This window comes from Piliocolobus tephrosceles, chromosome 10, assembly GCF_002776525.5.
Source record: "Piliocolobus tephrosceles isolate RC106 chromosome 10, ASM277652v3, whole genome shotgun sequence".
NCBI lineage: Eukaryota > Metazoa > Chordata > Mammalia > Primates > Cercopithecidae > Piliocolobus > Piliocolobus tephrosceles.
In genome coordinates this window covers 8383550-8404496 of record NC_045443.1, presented here as the reverse complement: position 1 = coordinate 8404496, position 20947 = coordinate 8383550, and the positions used below count along the sequence as shown (strand labels likewise).

Sequence of the window (20947 nt, the reverse complement as noted above, 5' to 3'; positions counted from 1 at the left end):
TTTCATTCTGTTGTGAAATGAATGCAGTTTTCACAGCTATGCTGGTCTCACGTTGTGGCCCTTGAAATGAATTGCCTTCCCCATTGTGTGTTAAGGTTGTGCCTGGGAGCTGTTGAGGCCTCACCTCTGCTCAGGGCAGTGGCTTTGCTCTCCGGACAAGAGGAAGAATCTTATTTAGAGCATTTCTAATGTGGTTTTTGCTTTCAGACAGAATTACTTTTTTCACAGAGACAGCCACTAAAGTCATAAATTATGCTCAGGATGGACACACGGGTCAGCTGACAGAGTGGAGTCCAGAACAGATCCAAAGACGCAAAAGCAGTTCAGTGGAATTTGTGTCTTTTCAACAAATGGTGCTGGAATTATGGGACAGCCGTATGCAAAAGAGTGAAAACGGAGAAATTCCTGTATGAAAATTAAGGTGGACCATAGCCCTGAATGTAAAAGACCAAACTACAAAACCTGTAGAAGAAACGGAAATTGTCAAGACCTAGGGTGAGAGCTCTTAGCCATACCATGATCCATAGTCAAGGAAGAAAACAAGTAGGTAAGACTCGTCAACATTAAACTTCTAGTATAAAAGACACTCCTAGGGGATTGAAGCGACACATTTTCTATAGATGGGGAGAAGATGTCTATGAACCATGCAGCCGGCAAAGGACTTGTGTCCAGAATGCACAGGACTCCCACGGCTCATGACAGAGAAGAAACCACCTGACTTAAAAGCAGGCAGAGACCTGAACAGATGCTTCGCTGAGAAGGACGGGAGGATGGCCCCGAAAGCATCTGAAATGTGACCTTCAGTGTGACTGGTTGCACCGAGATGTGCACCGAAGCCGCAGTGAATTTGTTCACACCCCTGTTGTAGCACCTGACGTAAGGTCTTCCGACAGCCCCAGGTGCTGGTGAGGACAGGCAGTCGGGACTCCTGTGCGATGCTGGGGTTCAGCACGGTGCAGACAGCTTGGCGGTTTCTTACAAAACTGAACTCTCACAAACGTGGGTCCCGGTGACCCCAATCCTGGGTATTTACCCTAAAGAAACAGAAGCTGATGTTTAAGAAAAACTGTGCCCAAATGTTAATAGCGCTGTCTATAGTTGCCCAAAACAGGTTACAATGTGCCACAGCCATATGTGGAGTAATAAATACCCAGCAGCCCTGAGGCCTGGCTGTTGATCACAGGACACCCCAGGTGCACCTCCAAGCACGATGCCCAGGAAATCGTGATTTTGCGAGTGTTTTGCCACAACACTTGCAAAAGACAGACCCGGGGGATGGGAGAATAAGGAGATGGTGGTTGCTGGGAATGGGAGGGTATGCTTATGAGGCCCCGTGAGTGGGTATGGGGCTGTTGGACTGTTCTGCTTGTGTGATGATGATTATAGGAATATTTGTGCCGAAATTCACAGAACTGAACACTGTCCACTTTACAGTAATTTTTAAAAAGTGGTAATATGCTCATTTTCAGTACTGTTTTCAATGGAAGATGGAGTTTGCAGATGATTTGTCAGGGCAAGCCTGTCTCAAGAGTTTGCAGATGATTCATTAGGGGCCTGTCTCAGGGCCCTTGGGTTAGGTTTGGTTGGGTTGGGTTGGGTGGGGTTGGGTTGGATTGGAATAAGCCTTCCCTGTTGCAGGCAGTAGCATGGGGGCATGGAAAGGATATTGCCAAGTAAACACGTAGAATCCTTTGAGGAAGCATGTGTATTTCTAACTTGCTATAAGATAGAATTGGAAATTGTAATGGTTTTGTTTTCTAGAGTCTGGGTAGAATAGGGAAGACAGTGTAATAAAAGCTAATTTTGAGATAAAGAATTTTAAATATTTTCAACAGCAATAGCTCTAGGAAGTCACCCTGGAAATGTTTTTAAAGATGTTCAGTAGCAATAGCTCTAGGAAGAGTCACCTTGGAGTTGCTTCTTGAGCATTGGTTTCCTGGCTGTATCTTCCAACTTTCATTTTTAAGTTTTGCTGTGAGTTAGGGATGTGTGGGAATAGCCATCCCCAGGTGTTGTGTAGGCATGGCCCGGCAGGGGGGTGCATGTGCCCCGAAGCCTGAGGCACTGTTTCAACCTAGCTTGGAACATGGGGACTCTTGTCAGTGGCTGGAGTAAGAGTACCAGCCTGGCAGGCTGGGGGAGCCCACGGGGTCGTCTGGGCACTGTCCTCCCTGCCTGCAGGACAGCAGCTGGAGGAGCTGGAAGGCTGCCTGCCTCGTGGCTGTCAGTGCAGCAGCCCCTCCTGGCCCTGGAGGAATCTTTGTGTCCATGAGTCTCTGAGCTGGGACTTCCCTGCTCAGAAGTCCCACTTTCCCGGTGGGACCCAAGCCTCAGGCAGCTGCGACCCCAGATTCGGTTGCTTTCCCTGCCGTCTCATTCCAGCACTAGTGCTCACCTCACTCAATGTAGAGCCTCAAGTTCCTTCAAGATCCCCAGAGATGGAATCTCCCAATTTAACAAGAGAGTTGGTGACAAGATTTGAGCGGCACTGATTTAACTCAGCTCCCAGAGTTTAAGTTCCCAAGACACAGTCCTGCTCCTTTCCTGCCCTCATCCTGTGTGGCTGGTGTGGATGCGGGGTTTCTGGAGGGTGGGGCTGAGGCAGGTCAGCAGCAAGGGGGATGGCTCATTATTGATGGCTCAATGCCTTGAGGATAACTAGGATTAATGACCTTTATAGGGCTGTAGATTTGGAGTATATATATATATGTATATATGTATATATGTGTATATATATGTATATATGTGTATATATGTATGTGTATATATGTATATATATGTGTATATATGTATATATATGTGTATATATGTATATTTGTATATATATACACACATACATATACATATATATACATACATATATATACATATATATGTATATATTTAAACTAGGTGGCCATGGTTATCACCGCATTTTTCTGACATGAAACTTCGAGAGCAGAGGGTTTAGGAAACTCCTGAAGCCACACTGTCAGCGGGACCCGGGTGGTCTGGCCTTAGACCCTGCACTGTTTGCCCCTCGCCACGCTGTCAGCAGACCCGGGTGGTCTGGCCTTAGAAATCACGCTGGTCGCCCCTCCCTGCCATGTTGTGGGGTTTTTCCTGCTTCTGGGCAGCATTTGATAGCTTGTGAAACAAGACCAAGACTTACTATGAGTGGATATGCCATTATCTGAGATCCAGAACGTTTCCTGGACCTGGCGTTGCCGATGTCATGTAAGGGAAGGTAAAAACATTTTCATTGTGGTCACTGGGGCTCCTGAAATGGTGTTTTTCCCAGTGAAAATTGACTCATAAAAATCTGTTAACTCAATATTATGTGAACAGGAAGAAGTGTGTCGGGCTCTAGTTAAATCTCTTAGAGCCACAGAAGTAAATGAGGGCACCTTCCGAGCACAGCCTCCCGGAGGAGGCCAAGGACGTTTGCCCGGAGGATTTGCCATGAAGCAGGACTAGGGCAGGGCTGATCTGCCTGGAGGGGCCTCTGCCATGATGTAGGCTAGTTGAAGTAGTTGAGGGGTGGTGGTGTGGAGTCGGTGGTCCCCGAGGAAGCCCCTAGCAAGGCCGGTTGCCGTGGGATGGAAAACTGCCGTTCAGTGGCTGTAATCCTGGCTTCACGGGTCTGATGTACAATCCTGCACTTGGATACTTGGATCCCAGCCAGGTCAGATGGCCCCAAAAGGACATTCGGACTGTGACGGCTGCACCCATTCTCAGCATCTGTAGGGTCTCCTATGTATGTGTGTGTTTCCATTTTCTTTCAGCACAATTTCTCCCAGTGAAGTCGTGAGAAATAGAAGGAAACGTGGAATGAAGATGTGATTGAGGAAAGTGTGGTGTGGTCTTCGACCTTATTTTGCCTTGGTTGGTGCTCAAGAACTCCGCCTGCCCTCAGAGCTGAGCGTTTCTGCCAGGAAGTCCTGCCTTTTATCCTACCTTGAGGCCTGTTGAGACACTCCAAGGAGCTTCGTTAACAAATTGCCTTTTCCTTTTACAGCAGTTGGATATATTTGCAGCAAAACAAAGGAATAACCCCCCAATATGGTGATTAAATGCATTTAAGCATAGATAACATTCAGTCTTTAAGGGCCTGGGATTTTAATCATCTTTGGGTCATGTAACAATTGGTGTTGGTGATTAAAATCTCCTGACAGCTTTGTTCTGCCACCTTCCTCAGTTTTGAATGATGATCTTCCTGGTGTTGTACCTTGGAGCGGCGTTTGTGTCAGTAGAGAGCAGAGTGATGGTTCCCAGAGGCTGGGAAAGGACAGAGGTAAGGCCCCTGAAGGACGCTGGTCTTCCTAGTTTAGGAGTTTGGGGCTCAGCCACCTTCCTGTGTCCGTGTAAATTATACCCAGGATCATTTTCACTCACCCCACTTTAGTTGAGCATTGGAGCTTCAGGATGTGTGTGCCCACGTCACCTGGGAGTTGGGTGAGACTGATTCCCGGGTTTATAGAATTACTCTGGGATTATTGAAAACAGAAGCACTTGAGACATTAATAATGCTATTTCCTGAATATAATTTATGTTCAGTTCTTCAGAAACATTTCTCTGAGGAAGGATCTATAATTTTTGTTTTCTGCCACTCAGTGCTAGAAAGAATTGTGCAACACTCAAGTGAGTGGCATTATTCCCCTCCCTCCACCATGCAAGCCAGATTAAAGGTCCCTCTGGCTCCCCTCAATCTTCTCGTCTGCAGGGCGCCTGGAATGGCAGTGTGCTGCCTTCCGTCTTCTTTCTGGGGAGAATTAGTCGTGTTTGTGTGTGCTGCTCAGCTCAGCCTGTTCCGGTTTTGCGGGTGAGGAGCTTGGATGCTAGGTGACCCTCCCAGGCCCGCCTCCCACCTCCCCAGGCCTTGTTCTAAACTGACAGATAACCAGTGTGTTTTGGAAGAGGACAGCAGCAGGGCAGGAGAAAGTTTGTTCAGACTTTCTCCTTGCACTGACGTTTGAGTCCTCATCCAGCCTGGGCCCTTCTACAGAGCTGCCTTTGTGTGTTGCAAAGCATTCCCTCCCAGTAACCGTGCTTTCAGAGGTTTGGAAATGTGACTTAACTCATCTTCAATTTAAAGCGTACTATTAACTGATGCATTTTATGGCCTTCATTTGATTTCTCTTGATTTTTTTCCCCCATATGAGACATGGCATCTTAAGGGAGACAGCCTGGTGTTGGCCCCCTTTCCTAAGGATGGAAGTGAATTCTGAAAGCCCTTTATGTAGGCAGCGAAATAGTCAGGGAACCGTTATTATAGCTATGCCTGTCCATGTAAAGCGAGCACGATTCATAAGCAGAAAGAAGCGCAGCCCAGGGGCAAGGTGAGCGCTAATGCTGCCTGTGTCTCGCCTCCCTGCCATGAGAAACAGAAGTGCAAGCGCAGGTGGTTGAGTTAACCTCAAAGCCCAGCCTGTGCCCCCCTCACATCCCTCTGCATCTACAGGGGCACAGGCCGTGCTGCCATCCCTCGCTCAGTGCCAGGGCTGATGCGTCAGGAACAGGGGGTACTGTCCGCCCCTTGCTTGGTGCCAGGGATGATCTGTCAGGATCCCTCGTGCTCATCTGGTCCTCACATCTTCATCACCAGCCTCCTGCTGGTAACGGGCTTGTTATTACCTTGGTATGGGTAATAACATAACCACACCAACGTATGTAATAACATACCCATACCAAGGTGTTGTGGGGTGGTGCTCAGTCCTCTGAGGGAGGGAATCAGCCCTTAGCTGATTCACATTCAACAGGATCAGGGAATGGGTGCTTGTTCCATGCCCTGAATCCCAAGAAGCCCTAGTCCTGGACCCTGTAATGCCCGGGGTCTTCCTGAGAAATGCTGGTGCCACTGGAGCACAGCCTGGCCCCCTCCAGTTTCTCCGCTTTGTAACTGCACTTGTGTTCAGCAGGTCTTCCAGGACTTAGACACTGCTTGGTGTGAGCCAGGTTTTGTGTGGAAAGAGAACAGGTCCGAGCCGGCAACCAACCAGCCCAGGACCATCTTTTATGCTTCCGGATTCTGTGTCCAAAAACTTACCCATGGACATTGAGGCTGATGCATTTTTGCTCCAAGACGTCTGTGGACTCATCTGGAGGGATGGAAAGGATGTGGAGTCTTTTCACTCCTGGCCTGGGCTTGGACCTGCTGTGCAGCCTCTCAGTGGCACCAGGGCTCCCTTGTGTCACAGTCTCGGGTTGGTGGCACTGCCTCAGGATGTCCCAGGCTTCATGATGTCTAGGCTCCCCTGGCATGGCGGCCTCGGGTGGCACTGCTCTGACGGACGTCCCAGGCTTCATGATGGTAGGGCCTCCTTGTACCATGGTGGCCTCGGGATGGTGGCACTGCCCCAGGGTGTCCCAGGCTCCAAGGCCAGTGTTCGGTCCCGCGAAGGGAAGTTGTACTGTAAGGTCTAGTCTCGGAAGGTGCCTGGGGTCCTATCCTAGCCAGCGGTCCTACACTCACCATAAATCAAGCCAGGGGAGGCCCTGCCAGAATTTGTAGCTGTGTTTCAGGTCGTTCCACAAGGCCTCTTATTTTGGCCGAGTCAGGTATATAATTCTTTTTCTCTTTGGTTTTTTTGAGACAGGCAAAAAAAAAAACCTTTTTGTTGCCCAGGCAGTGGTGTGAGCACAGCTTACTCCAGGCTCACGCAATCCCCCTGACTCAGTCTCCTGAGTAGCCAGGACCCACAGGCACATGTCCCACATGTCCCCATGCCTGACTTACTTTTGCATTTTTTGTAGAGATGGAATTTTGCAATGTTGTCCAGGCTGGACTCGAACTCCTGGACTTAAGCAGTCCAGTTGCCTCAGCCTCCCAAAGTACTGAGATCACAGGCATGAGCCACCGTGCCTGGCCAAGTGTGTTTCTAATTTCAAAATTAAGAGGATCCCCAGCCAGTTAATTACGTCTCTACTGGAACATGCTGCTTATAGTACATCAGGAAAAATCATCCAGAACTTGGAAAAGGGGCTGGACAGACACAGCCCTTCGAGGTTGTCTGAGCCCCTGGGGTCTTTAACCATCTGGAGGGATGTACCGTGTCAGACTCACTGTTGTCGACAGGCTGAAGCCCAGGTTTCATGAGGTTATGTGTCGGCTTGTAGGACTTTCTCTGGCCTGAGGGATGGCAGCCTGTTTGAGCTGATCGAGCAATCTCGGGCTACCCTTGTTTTCTGAAACGCCTATGAGTGACTTCTCACACGGTCTTTGAAGCGGTTTCATGACTGCGCTCCTTGGTAATGATCAAATGCTTTTTTTGACCCCTTGTCCCCTTTCTTTGGGGGTGTTCCAGTCCCAGTTCTCATGTGTTCTTCTATGGGAATTTCTGAAGCTGCCAAGTGTAGAAAGCACTGAGGAGGCTGTGCTCCCACCCCGTGAGCCTTCCAGGCATCATCCTCTCCCCTTGGCGAGGCGGCGTCCATGGCACACCGAGGAGGCTGTGCTCCTGTCCCCCGTGAGCCTTTCAGGCATCCTTCTCTCCCCTCCAGGGGGACAGGAGGAACCTTTCAAACCCTTCTTAAATGTGTTTTCATGTCTTTGTTTTAACAGATTTCTTCGCATCTTCTCCCTTATCCAGAAGTGAGGGTGAACGCTGAGTTATTCACGGGAGTCAAGACACCACACACAGCACAAAGTGACGTTTGTTTCCCTGAAATGATTTGTGTGTGTTCACCTTATAAATGCAACTCAATAAAACAGGTGTGTATTGCGGAATGATTTTAAATTACCCAGGTAAAAATGTGACAGTTAAATTTCATCATCTGTGCAGGTGTCCACAGCCCCCTTCTGTGATTGCGTGTGAGTTTGTGACTTGTGGTTATTTTTGAAGAAAGAAAATCTGTTGCTGAGGACTTCAGAGGGTGTGCTGGGATTGTGTGGGGTGGACATCGGGGGCTTCAGTGTGTGGCTTCCTTGAAGAGGTTTAAATTAAGGTTGAGCGTCCCTACTTCAAAATGCTCCGAAACCTGAAACATTCCGAGCTTCCTCATGACACTCGAAGGAAATGCTCTTCGGAGCACTTTGGATTTCAGGCTGAGGATGCTCAACTGGAAAGTGAAATATTGCAAGACCCTTCTGGCCCCAGGAGCTTGGATAAGGTCATGGTCATGGAGGGGGCCTGTGCTGGGTGACCCTGGAGTGTGAGGCAGCCTGGGCTCACTGGACTGGTTTTGTAGGAGTCACAGAAGGGAAAGCGGTCAAAGTGGCCACGCCTGGCTCCTGAGAAGGCTGGACCAGAAGGAGGTGGGCGCGGAGGGCAGCAGTTGAGTCCCCAGCATCCAGGGCTCCTGTCCCTGGTGGAGTTGAGAGCCTCCTCTAGTTGTGGCCTCTCCCCTGTCAGCAGCCACTGAGGCCTGAAGGGAGAGGGGGCTGAGGAGAGGAGGAAGGATAGGCCTGCTTCTGGAGAGGGCCAGCATCGGCCTGTGCTAGCCTCGTGTGTTACTCCTGCGTCCAGGGTGCACGGCCGTGCCTCGTGGTGTAGCGGTTCCCGGAATTCACAGCACTGTTTTCTGCAGTGATGGCTTTGTCTTGATCCTTGGAGGCAAGTTACCTGTTTCCCCAGTGAAAAGAGGTAGAAAATCTTACAGAAATGCATTTGCTCTGAAGTCTATTTTCTGATAAGACATGGTTGCTTAGGCAAAATCTTTGGGAGGTCAAGGCAGGAGAATCACTTGAGGCCAAGGGGTTCAAGACCAGCCCGGACAACATAGCAAGACCCCATCTGCATAACAGAAAAGTTAGCTGAGTGTTGTGGTGCGTGCCTGTGGTCCCTGCTACTCTGGAGGCTGAGGTGGGATGATCACTTAAGGCTGCAGTGAGCTGTCATTGCTCCACTGTCCTCCAGTCTTGGCAGCAGAGGCAAGACCCTGTCTCAGAAAGAAAAGTAAAAAAAGAAAAAAATCCAGAAATGTTATTTTCTTTTTAAATCATCCCAAAAGAAAAATCGTTTTTTTCTAAGAATGTAAAGGGAAACTGATACGATTCTTTGCTTGCATTGTTTCTCCTTTTCAAATATTTACAGTAGTCCGTCCACATCGTCTCTCATCTCATTACAAAGCAGCAGGTGTCTTTGAGGTTAGTGGTGTTTCTCCCTGTCGCACCTTGGAGAACAGCCAGCATGAAACCTCTTACCACGATTGTGCTCATCGTTTGTAGTCCCAATTAAAATCCTCTTCAGACACGTCTGTGCTGCTTATTATAGCAGAACTTTGGTTGTGCTGAAATGTGCATTCAGCTAATAGTTTTAAGTTCATATCTGAGATGATGCTGTATAATTCATGAAGCATATGGGATCAGTAATGATTGAAGATAATTCTGGCTGATGTCATTTAGAGGATGTGTTTCACTTCAAGTTAAAGCTTCCTTCACGATAGTCATTTTGGGATTCATTTAACTATGTGCTTTATTTTATAGCTCAAATTTTCATTAGTCATTTTATAACATAGGATTTTGAAAGCAGATTTGGCAATTCTAACAAAATGTTTGCTTATGACATCCCAAGGAACAGCACTCAGAATTGCTGGTAACTGTGGTACATTTTTAAGGCTGATGATAGAAGTCACTTGAACGGTAAGGGCTGCTTTGTGAGGCAGATGGGGTTTGAACCCTGACCTTCCTGATACGCCAGCCCTGACCCTGGCCTTCTCTCCATCGGGAGATGCGAAGGTGCCAGCATCCACCTCACAGGCCGTCCTGAGAACCCGGGATTAAGGGCTTGTGTTCCTCTTGCAGATGGCGCAGATGTGGGGACTTGACGATATGTACACACTGCAGGCTGCCATTGTCGTGATAATCCAGTTTTATTCATAAAGGTGGGATTTGCTTTGCTCTCCTGCTGACCAGGTGCGGTGCTGCTGTTGTAGCAGGTGTGTGGATCCTCTTGGGTGGTCCTCAGGTGGACAAGGAGTCACCGATTCGGATTCCCAGGGTTAGATGTGAGGGGACCATGGACCCCATGTGTTCAGAGGGGAGGAGTAAAAAGCTTCCCTTGTAATTCCAGGACTGTCTATCTCAGGAATGCCAAACCGCTGGCTTTCACCTGACGCTGTCGTAGGTGACACTGTATGGAAATGAGGACTCATATTCCGCATACCTGAGCCCAGTACCCATCTCCCTCCAGGGCCGTGGCCGAGCCCTCCTGATTTCACTGGGTTGCCAGCCTGGGGATCTGTAAGCCCAGTGATGTCTCCGGTCTCGGCCCCCGCTCCCCGTGGGGACAGGAGGTGGCTTCAGGAGGCTGGTGATGAATGCCTGAATGAAGCCGACTTGTGACTGCAGTTCTGTCTAAGGGCCTCCCCGGGTGTTAGATGTCAGTAAATGACTCCTGTGTGTGGATCTCATGTGATGAGAGAAACAGTGGGAGAAACCAAAGCCTTGTGGATTCTGCAGGTTCTGGACTTGGGGGTGTGTGCACCTGTGTACTTGGTGAGGGGCTTGATGTCTGGAATGAGTGTGCACGTGTGTCACTTGTGCGTGTGTGGTGAGTGTATTTAGCAGGTGTGGGTGGAGTGAGCATGTTCATGTGTGTCGTATGTATTTGAGGGTGTGTGGAGTGTGTACATGCATCACATTTAGTGAGTGTATTTGAGGGTGTGTATGGAGTACATACATGTGTTTGTGTGTATAGTATTAGGTGAAGGGGTGGCATGTGTGGAGTAAGCATGCACACGTGTGTGCTGGGTGTGAGGTTTCTACCTGGTCCTCCCCTGAGCCTGCTCCTGGGCTCTGCTGTCCTGGCAGCTTTACAGTTTGGTGTGTCTTTGATGCTGGAAGATTCTGGAACCAAATTCTGAAGCTGTGATCACAAACTTGCAGCCCTGGAGGACGCTGGCTCGTGGAGCCGGCTCAAGGGTCTCTGTGCTGGTCTCTCCCTGGGCTCTGTCCACAGAAGAACGTGTCTGATGATTGAGCTGTGCGGGTCTGTGGCTCCCCAGCCTCGAATCAGCCCTCGGTTCTGTCCCGCCTCTGTTTTTCTTGCTGAGGGGCTCCGGGAAGTGGTGCCTGGGATGGCGTTTTCACCCTGGGGTTGCTTCGCCAGCTGCCCAGGTGCTGGCTGCCTGAGCCCTGCTGCCATCCTGGGTGGACGGGGCTGGCGCGGGGACATCCCTGAGCACCTGCGGGAAGGCAGGTTTAGGAAGTGCCAGAGGTGAGTGGCTTCCTCCCACACTTGGTTTTCTGGAAAGTTCTGGGTCTCATATTTTTCCCTAAGGGAAGTTATAAACTGAGTTTCTCTTTAGGGGAACGTCTTTGCAGCGTCTGTTGTTTGAATGTTCTCCAGGTGTGGAATACCCAGGGCCGTATGTGTTTGGGAACATCTGTGTCCTGAGCGAATTTAGGAGGACATGGAGAGAGGTCTCCCATCAGCTTGGCCTCTGTTTCCAGCTTGTTGAGGGTTGATGGCTGCTGGTATCCCAGGGAGAGGTAAACACTGGGTGGTGTGGGATGGGAACGTTCGCTCTGACAAGGTCAGTGGGAAAGCATCTAAACAAACGTTGCTGTTCTCCAGGCTCCTCGGGGTCGAGCTTGTTTTGTGGGGTTGAGGGAAAGCTACCGTTGTTCCTGTTCCTCACCATTTGAATGGTGTCCAGGGCCTGTTCCTCTGGAGAGGTGATGTGCGTGAGTGGGGGTCAAGTCGTAAGCTCCGAGGTTATTTGGAATCTGTCAACTGATTTCCTGAACACACAGGTGCTTGGTAAAGGTGTTCCTGATTAGCTAAAACATTTCAACAGGACGTGATAGCTGGTGGTTGTTCAAAGACTATCACAATTTTCCTGTTACTTTTTAAATACCTGTTGAATAAGGGAGGATTCACATATTTTTCTTTTCCTGTCTGCATACTTGATATTTTGTTTTTTGTTTTTTATGTGGGTGTGCAGCTAACAGGATTTAGAAGCAGTCTCAGCCCTGGGGAGACTTCAGGGCCACCTCAGTCAGTGCTGAAGGGAGGCAGGGATTTGGGGGCTACCTCCTCCATAGGACGGACACCAAGGGCCAGAGGCCACAAAGACCGGCACACCCAGCACCCTGGCCCTGTGCCTCTACTTCACGTTTGTCTCTGCTCAAAGCTGCTCTCCTGGGTCATCACGGGTGATCTTCAGGCACGTGCTTGCTTCTTGCAGAAGTGGTGTCTGGCTGTGGTCAGTGTGGGCCCTCAGGACTTCCATGTTTTTGGCTCACATCAATATTGGGCAGCGGTGTATGTTTGTTTTGGAGTGGTAGATCGGGTGGATTTTGGCTTTGCCAACTCATTTAATACCTGTTCTCCGAGGTGCGGGGACTCTCTCGTAAGCCGCATGTTCTCCTAGGCGCTGGGACCCTATCATAAGCTGTGTGTTCTCCTAGGCGCTGGAACCCTATCGTAAACTGCAGGTGAGGGATCTCGGAGGTGCTCCTTATGAGGATCCGATGCCTGACCTGAGGTGGAACAGTTGCAATTCAAAACCACCACCCAGAAAAATTGTCTTCTATGAAACCCATCCCTGGTGCCAAAAAGTCTGGGGGACAGCTGGCCTAACAGTTGCTAAAATGTCAGTAGATTTTTGGACTCGGGCCTCAGTTGAAGAGGATTAGATTTTGAAAGGCGGGGATTGAAGGCTTCTGAAGGGCAGGTTTTCATCTCCAGTGGGGCCTGGGCAGAACTGGGTAGAACTGACCCAGAAGCTGCCAAGTAGTCAGGCTGGCTCACTGCCTGTGTCCTGTGTGTGCAGCCTTCCTGTTTATTCAATTGTCTGGTGGTGGTGTGGATTCCATCCACAGCCTCAGAGTAGTGGAACCCATTACTTCAAGGCTGACCTTATTTAACTTTATCAAAAAGACATGAAAATCATTTAGTAGAAATCTTCCAGATACCTATATCCTTTCTTTTCCCAGAGGCTTTTCAGTATTGCAACTTAAAAATATTCAAAAATAACTTGAAAGGAAAACCTCTAAGTACACTTTTGATGAGCACTCTTGACAGCTTTAATATGTGAGGTAAATTCCCTTGACTTTTGTATTCCTAGAAACTCATTCTTGTTTGTAGAAGACTTTGTATTTTGTCAACAGTGGCCACTGTTCGGTGACCATAATACCTGCCGTGACTCATTTAGAAAGTTGGATGTGGATGTATTGACTTTTCAGACACACAAACACTTGGGCTGTTTGATTTTGGTTTCGATTTTTTGTTTGTTTCTCCCCCCCAGCTGAATTCAAAAAAGGGAAACAAGCAGACAGAGTAAGTACCCAAAAGTGTCTAAGTGGCTGGCTGGGGGATCCTACTATGGTGTTGGATTGTGTTCTGCCAGACATCGCTCCTCGAATAGCTGACCCTGAAAGGGATGGCGTTGCCCTCACCCTGGGACATTCGTCTGTCTCACCAGAAAATGAAGAATCTGCCAGAGCACTGTGAGTCAAATTCAGTCAGAACTCGATTAAATAAGAGGCTTTGTCTCAAAGGCCAAAACATGAGGACACATTTTTAATTTTTAAGGAGCACTTCGTCGTGAGTCAGTCCTGACGTGTACTGCATTAGGAAACCTCTGAACTTCCACGGTCAGGCCAGATCTCTGAGGGAAAGTGGTTGTGCCCTTCCCACTGTTTTTGTTTGAACAAAAATTCACTTAGGTAGAACTGGAAGCCTTTCTGCAGTGTTAATACTCATGACCCGTTCTGGGTCTCGGTGTATGTGTACTGTATAAATGTACATGTTTGTATGTGGTGTACCCATACTACGTGTATGTCCACTGTGCATGTATTTACAATGTATAGGTATGTACACTTCATAAGTGTCCTATACACGTGCCTGCTGTAGGCATGCATGTACACGTGTATATGTGTGTATGGGCACTATGGTTATAAGCACACTACTTGGACACCTATCTGTTCTGCATGTGTACATACATGTATGTATTTAATGCCATATACATACCTGTGTACGTACACTGGGTATATGCACATTATTTCTGCAGATGTATATATACATATGTGCACACAAGCATGCGTGTACACTATGCACACTGAATAAACTTCTGGATATGTACACACTAATACATATACGTGCTGCATATTTATGTACACTATTGCATATGTGTATATGCTTTATACATTAGTGTACTGATGTACATTGTATACATGTGCCTATGTGTACACTACGCATGTGTATGCATGCTGTAGTGCACCTACGTACATTTGATAAGAATGTATGCTATATGCATGTGTATACATATAGCAAATAGCATACCTGTGTACATACGGATGTGCATGTGTATGCCATATGCATGTACATACAGGTTATAGTATACCTGTGTACACTGTATGTATATAGATGGGTATACACGCTATGCCTGTGCATACATGTTAGCATACCTATGTACATTTGCTATATGGATGTGTGTATGCTCTATGCTTGTACACACGTAGTGAACTTGTTTGTACACTATATATTTGGATGTGTGTACACTCTATACATGTACACCACATGGATCTGGATGTGTGTGCACTCTGTACGCACGTAGTGCACTTATGTACACTATACATATTCGGATGTGTGTACTCTCTATGCATGTACACGTGTTACAGTGTATCATATACGTACACCATGTGGATGTAAATGTATGTGCGCTCTATGGCACCAGGAATAGGGCTCCCGCAGGGATCCCAGAATGCACCATCTCGCTGGCACTGGAGAGTGTAGGATGGAAACAGTTGTTTGTTGCAACCTAGTTGAAATTTGGCAGGTTACTATACACTTTGCAACGATTTAGGAACAGTCACTTCATTGATGTGTGTGTTCCTGAAATCATAAACAGCTCTGTGAGGTGTGTCTCATCCCCAGATGAGAGAGGAAACTGAAACAACAATGACTTGGTCACTTAAGTGAGGTAGAACTAACAGAGCAGCTGTCTAGCTTTCCGTATTATAACTTTGTCAGCAGCTCAATGAGAAATCGCCACTTATCAGGAAATGTGTCCACTTTCTACTGTTCTTTCTTCGTGGCGTATTTACTGCCTCGTGTTATTCCTCACGATGTAGCAAAATCCCTCCTAGAGTTGTGACTAGAAACAGTTCATGACAATTTTAGTATCTTCTTTGTTAACATTGAAAATGATCTGTAAGTTCATCTTCAGATACTGTTTGGAAGGATGAGAAAGAAGATGTTTAGGACAAAAGAATAGAGAGCTTTCAAGTCAACAGGGAAAATAAGGACTTTGTGCAAAATATTTCCAAATTTGGAATTTGAGAATACTAAATCTCACAACTAAGATCATAGGTAGTTTTTTTGGGGGAGTTTCAAATTAGTACTTGGTTTTCCATGCCTTTGGGAATTTCAGTCCTGATGGAGGATTGCAAGAATAATCTGATTTTTCAGAACAGAAGGACAGTCTGTCTCAAAGGTAAATTCCAGGTTCTACCATAGAGAAATAGAAATTGCTGCCAACGTTCTGTAAAGTTCTTCAGTTCTTTCCTCTTCTGTGGTTAAAAAACCATCTCTGAGTTTAATCTCAGCCAAGTTCTCTTATTAGGTTGCCTTACATTTCGCACAGCTGTTGAGAGTCTTCATCATTCATAGTTAAAAGAAAAACCTTGTACTAGTTAGATCTGAGCACCTTGAAGGCAGGGCTTTGTTTTATATTTTTAATAAGCAGTAGGGTGATGGCAGGGCTGGGGTCCTTCATCCCATCATGCGTTCCTCTGAGCTTTCAGAGTTCTCACTGTGTGCTGAGTGTGGTGTTGGTTGTTTAGTGTTTAAATAGGAAGATGAGGCTCTGCGACTTGGGACGCTCTTACCACCTTCATAGAGAGCTTGGTGACAGCTTAGCATGACAGCTTGCACACCTGTTGTGTATACTTTCTTATGGCCCCACAGAAAGGGTATTGATTTAAATGTGACTAATTTCTCATGTTTATTTTTGCCTTTAGTTACAGTCCCTATACTTTTTCTTCCTTTAAACTCTTGCTAATCACTGGTGAATTAGTGATAAACTATATTTATGTGTTCTCTAAATCTAGCGATTAAATTGGAGGTCATTATTCTTGTACCATGTGTCAGTGCTGTGTCAGGATGGCTCAGTTTTACGTTGTCAAAGGATTAACTAGAGCAGGATGCAGCCTTACTGGAACTTGCTCATTTATGAAATACAGGCACTTTATTTTTTGTTATACTCGAGGTGTGCTCAAACGTAAACATTTTGAGTCGTGTTAGAAGGATATACAAGATTGTAATGAAGAAAACAACAACTTGATCAAGTACCAGCTAATGAACTTTATGTTTGAAGTATATGGAACACGGACCTTGGCAGTCAGTTTTCATCTTGACCTTTTATATTTTTACTAGAATCTTGGTCTGTTACCCAGGCTGGAAGGGTGGAGCATAGTAGTACGATGTCCGTTCACTGCAACCTCTACTTCCCAGATTCAAGCGATTCTTATGCCTCAGCCTCCCTAGTAGCTGGGGTTACAGGGTGTGTGCCACCACGTCCGGATAATTTATTTTTAGTAGAGGTGGGGTTTCGCCATGTTGGCCAGGCTGGTCTCCAACTCTTGACCTCAAGTGATCCACCCACCTCAGTGTCCCAAAGTGCTGGGATTACAGGTCTGAAACACCATCCCTGGCCTGATCTTCTGTTCTAATATTGGTTATTCGGTCTCAATGATAGTGCCTGGTTGTATTAAATTGGGGTAGAAAGCACAATTGAAATGAATTTGGTTGTGTATGTACGTGCTCACTTAGCGTTCATGGCAGCACTGTGAGGTGGGCATTTTTCCTGAAGGAAGGCTGGATGGGCAAGTCTGGGCTTAGATATGCGACTTGTGGGCAGTCACTATTGTCCCATGGCTGAGATCAGGCCTGATGCCTGTACCCCGAACTCTTCTTAACACACGAACGAGCAACTGTCAAGAGTCGGTGCTCGAGTGTGATATGGCCTGTGGTGTTTGCCTCTCAGGCTTGCTTTGGCTTGGGGTAACAGGGCAACAGCTCCCTCCCTCGTGCAGCTGCCTGGGAGTCCCAGGAGAACCCGCTGATACCGTTTATAAATGCCGGACATCGAACGTTCTCCTTGGTACCAGCACATCTGGAATCGGACAATGCAGTTAGATTCTTGGCCAGCAAACCTGTACAGGAGTGTGTGAACTATGCATTTGCTTCTCCCGGACAAAGGTGAATTCCTGGTCACTACTGGATGGCAGCAGGTGTGGCCTCAGGAGCAGCAGGGAGAGGAGCACCCGGGTGCAGGAAGAGCATCTGCAAGAGGGGTTGGGGAATGTGACAGACGCACGTGCGTTCAGCTGTTACCATGGGGGGTGTGGGGTGGGTGAGACCAGATTTTCTCATTGTTGCCCCTTTCTGAAAAGGACCCTGAATTGACTTCTCTGTGGCTCCTTGCACCTCCTTGTCAGGTTGGAGGAGACTGCGCCCCTGGCTCAGGCCCTGCTTGTGGTGAGGCGGAAGCTGCTATTGCTTGCCCTGCCCTCCCTGTGACGTCCTCTGTGCTGTTCTCTGGAAACAGTTCTGCCGAGCAAGCTTGGCCTCTGCTCCCTTCTGCTCTTGGATTACATGTCTGGAAGGCTTGTGTTCTTTCCTGGTTTTTGATGATGCTGAGCTGTGTTTTTGTAAGGATGACACATGCCCATAGCAGGGAGAAGCCCCTTTGCAACTTTAACACCTTGACGTTCTCAAGCAGAGCTTGCTATCGAAGTTGACAGACTCCTGTGTTTTTGTTTTGGCAGAAACTGAATTTCAGTCCTAGGACAGCTTCAGCACACTTGATCCTAGCTCTTCTCTCTCACTGCTCCCCTCGTGTGTGGCAGAAATCATATGCCCTGAAGTTGACCAGTCCCTTCATTTGAAAATCAGTTAATGGATGCGATCCTCATGAGAATTTTACTTTTTATAAAAGCAATCGCAAAGACTGGGTTTTGTGAAACCAGTTTTATGTGTGTATATTAATGCATTCACAATAAGCTTTATCTTCTAAATATTCCATGTTTCAGATGAGCACTGGAATCATGCCGTGGAGTAGCTTTGCTTTTCTGCTTTTATTTTTGGCTAAAGTAAAGTTGAGAATGTTGTGATATTAGGTGTAGTGAGCCCCTTTTAGTTTCTTCTATGTCTGTTTTCCTTTAAGGCAAAACCAGCAGACTGATACCAGTTTGTGAGCACCTGGCATCTCCCAGGCCTTTCCTGGGTCTTCCCTCCGCTGTCTCATGGACAGAGCAGTCACTCGTGGAAGGTGAACCTGAGAATCTGTGCGTGGAATTAAGTAAATGTCATAGCTCTCTTCTGTGACAAACTGAATCACATTAAGCCCAGTAAATTGTAACAGCAGGTTTTGCACATACAAAGCATTGAACACCAGGACAGGTAACCAGGCTGCGACGCTTCTGGTCCTGCACAAGACCTCCGGTATCAAAGCACATTTAACAAATTGGCAGCATTGAGTGTTTGAAAACATTGTGTATGTACCATGTCCGTGATTTTTGAGGGCCTGGAAAAACACCTCTGTGGTTATAGCAATCTTAATCAATGGGAGCTTAAAGTTAGTACTGGGGCAGACTGTGTTTTAAAGAATCAAGGTCTCTCGAGTATGTTTCAGTTTTCCCATGAAGAAGAAAGATGTTAGCTGTTCTTTCCTGGACTGTGGCTATCAGAGTGCCCCACCACGGTCACTCACACATTTACTTCATTTCCATTTAACCGGGCTGGGCTTGGGCCAGAGTACTTCAGTTGTCAAATGTCATATGAGGCTGAGGAACTGTCTTCTGCTTCATCTTTGGCATATGGAAACACTGTTTTCCAAAGCATACTCTACTTTCTCATTTGTTGATATAAAATAATGGAATGATTATTTTAACTGTGCAGTTTCCTATGCTTGGTTATACAATTGCAGAAAGATAACTTTTTTTTTGCTAAAATCTGTGCTAGGAATTGTGCAAAATCTTTGTGAAATGCCCAGTTTACTAGCTTAAGTTATAGATCTTTGTATAGAAAAGAAAAAGCCTATTGCTACAAGGAGCATTGTCTTGATTGATGCAAAAAGCTTTAGACTTATTGGCCGTGTAGTCAGTCAAATGCATCAGAATGTGGCGAAAATGGAGAAAAGCATTGAAGTTTTAAAATCTGCTATGCAGTTTTCTTCAACTCCCTTGCAAGGTACTTAATTTGAATAAAAGACAGAATAAAGTGTTCCCATTGAGGAAAGTGGCAGGAGGACTGTGCAGAATGTGTTCTGAATCTGAGTAGTCCTGCCACACTCATCTGTGATGTGGTGGTGTCCATGGTATCACTTTGACAGAACTTTAAGAAAGCTGCTTCTGTGAATAAAATACATTTAATCTTAGCATTTCAGTTTTGAGTTTTGAGAAGTGTAAAACGTGTTAATGCTTTCTTTCCCTTACAAGAAAAAATTTGTTTTTTCTTTCCCTTACAAAAAGAATTTGCTTGTTCTTTTTTTTTTTTTAATGCCTACGAGACTCTGAAGCACATTAATCACTTAAAAAGAAAAGAAAAAAAAGGGGCCTGGCGTGATGGCTCATGCTTAGTAATCCCAGCCCTTTGGGAGGCTGAGGCGGGTGGATTGCTTGAGCCTGGGAGATTGAGACCCAGGGAACCAGCCTGGGCAACCTGGTGAAATCCCATCTCTACTGAAAACACACAAATTAGCTGGGCGTGATGACTGCACACCTGTAGTCCAGGCTACTCCAGAGGCTGAAGAGAATCGCTTGAGCCTGGGAGGCGGAGCTTGCAGTGAGTGGAGATCACACCCTTGCTGTCAAGCCTTGTTGACAGAGTTTGGACCCTGCCTGAAAAACAGCAACGATAATACCGTATGGGGGAACTGCCCGGCTGCTCTGTGTAGAGTAGAATAAATCCAATGACATTTTTGTCTTTTATTAGCATTGAAATTTTCTTAATCATCCCTTTGTTTTCATTACATTGTAGCAATATATTGCGGCTTACAGTTTGGAACAAGTAGGCTTCTCTGGATCAGGTTCTTACTGGATTGCTAAAACTTAGAATGATTTTTCCCCTCCTTGGATGTGACTTACAGAACTTTGCCTTTTGAGGTGATGGGCTGCATTTGATAGCGGACACAGGAACACCCAAAGAATTCACTTACGGGGCTAAAATGTACGTGCTTTGTAGTGTTTCCCTCCTAGAATGAAAACAGTACCTCTCATTTGTGGGTCGCTGATGCTATTTGCTGAAAACATTTTAAATTTTATTTATTTTAATTTTTTGAGACAGATTCTTGTTCTGTCTCCCAGACTGGAGTGCAGTGGCACGATTTCGGCTCACTGCAAACTCTGCCTCCCAGCTTCACGCCATTCTCCTGCCTCAGCCTCCCGAGTAGCTGGGACTACAGGTGCCCGCTACCACGCCTGGCTAATTTTTTGTATTTTTGGTAGAGATGGGGGTTTCACCCTGTTAGTCAGGATGGTCTTGATCGCCTGACCTTGTGATCCACCTGCCTCGTCCTCCCAAAGTGCTGGGATTACAAGCGTGAGCCACCGCACCTGGCCAAAAACATGTTTCTTTACTGCCTCAGTCCTCAGTTGGGTAGTCTGTTCTTTGTAGGACATTCAGGGAGCGGGGACATCTTGAGTCTTGAAAGGCACCCTGTGTGAGATGGGAATCTTCCAGCTGCTAATTTAGGGAATCCTGCTGGCTGACATTTACTGGAGAGCACAGTTCCCTGGCTGCCCTGGTCTTTGAGGGGAGGGAGACTGAGGGGTCATTTTCCCACCTGGACCAACGTGTTTATTAAACCTGGCTTGTGGATCATCTGGATCTTTTTATGAAGGAAAAGCCACATCTGAGTCTTTCAGACGAGTGGAAGTCATGTTAAAATATATATATATTTTATTTATATACATATTTGGCTGCTACGGAGAAGTTTTGTCCTTGTCACCTGTGAATACAGTCACAGGAGAGCAGAATGTTCACTGTGTGGGTGCTTACAGTGTGCATGCAGAGTCACG

The 20947-nt window shown here is 46.9% G+C and overlaps 1 protein-coding gene across 3 annotated transcripts in view; it reads left to right on the top strand.

Annotated features, from left to right (window-relative positions):
- The window catches only part of LOC113220340, a 158060-nt gene that overhangs the window by 74585 nt on the left and 62528 nt on the right, over positions 1 to 20947 (top strand). For 2 of the 3 annotated variants that reach the window (XM_026449273.1, XM_026449274.1), the window contains exon 2: positions 7541 to 7690. The exons of the other annotated variant lie outside the window; for it this stretch is intronic. In XM_026449273.1, coding sequence (XP_026305058.1) covers positions 7541 to 7690 — 150 coding nt within the window. The remainder of the gene's footprint in view (positions 1 to 7540; positions 7691 to 20947) is intronic. 3 annotated transcript variants of the gene reach the window in all.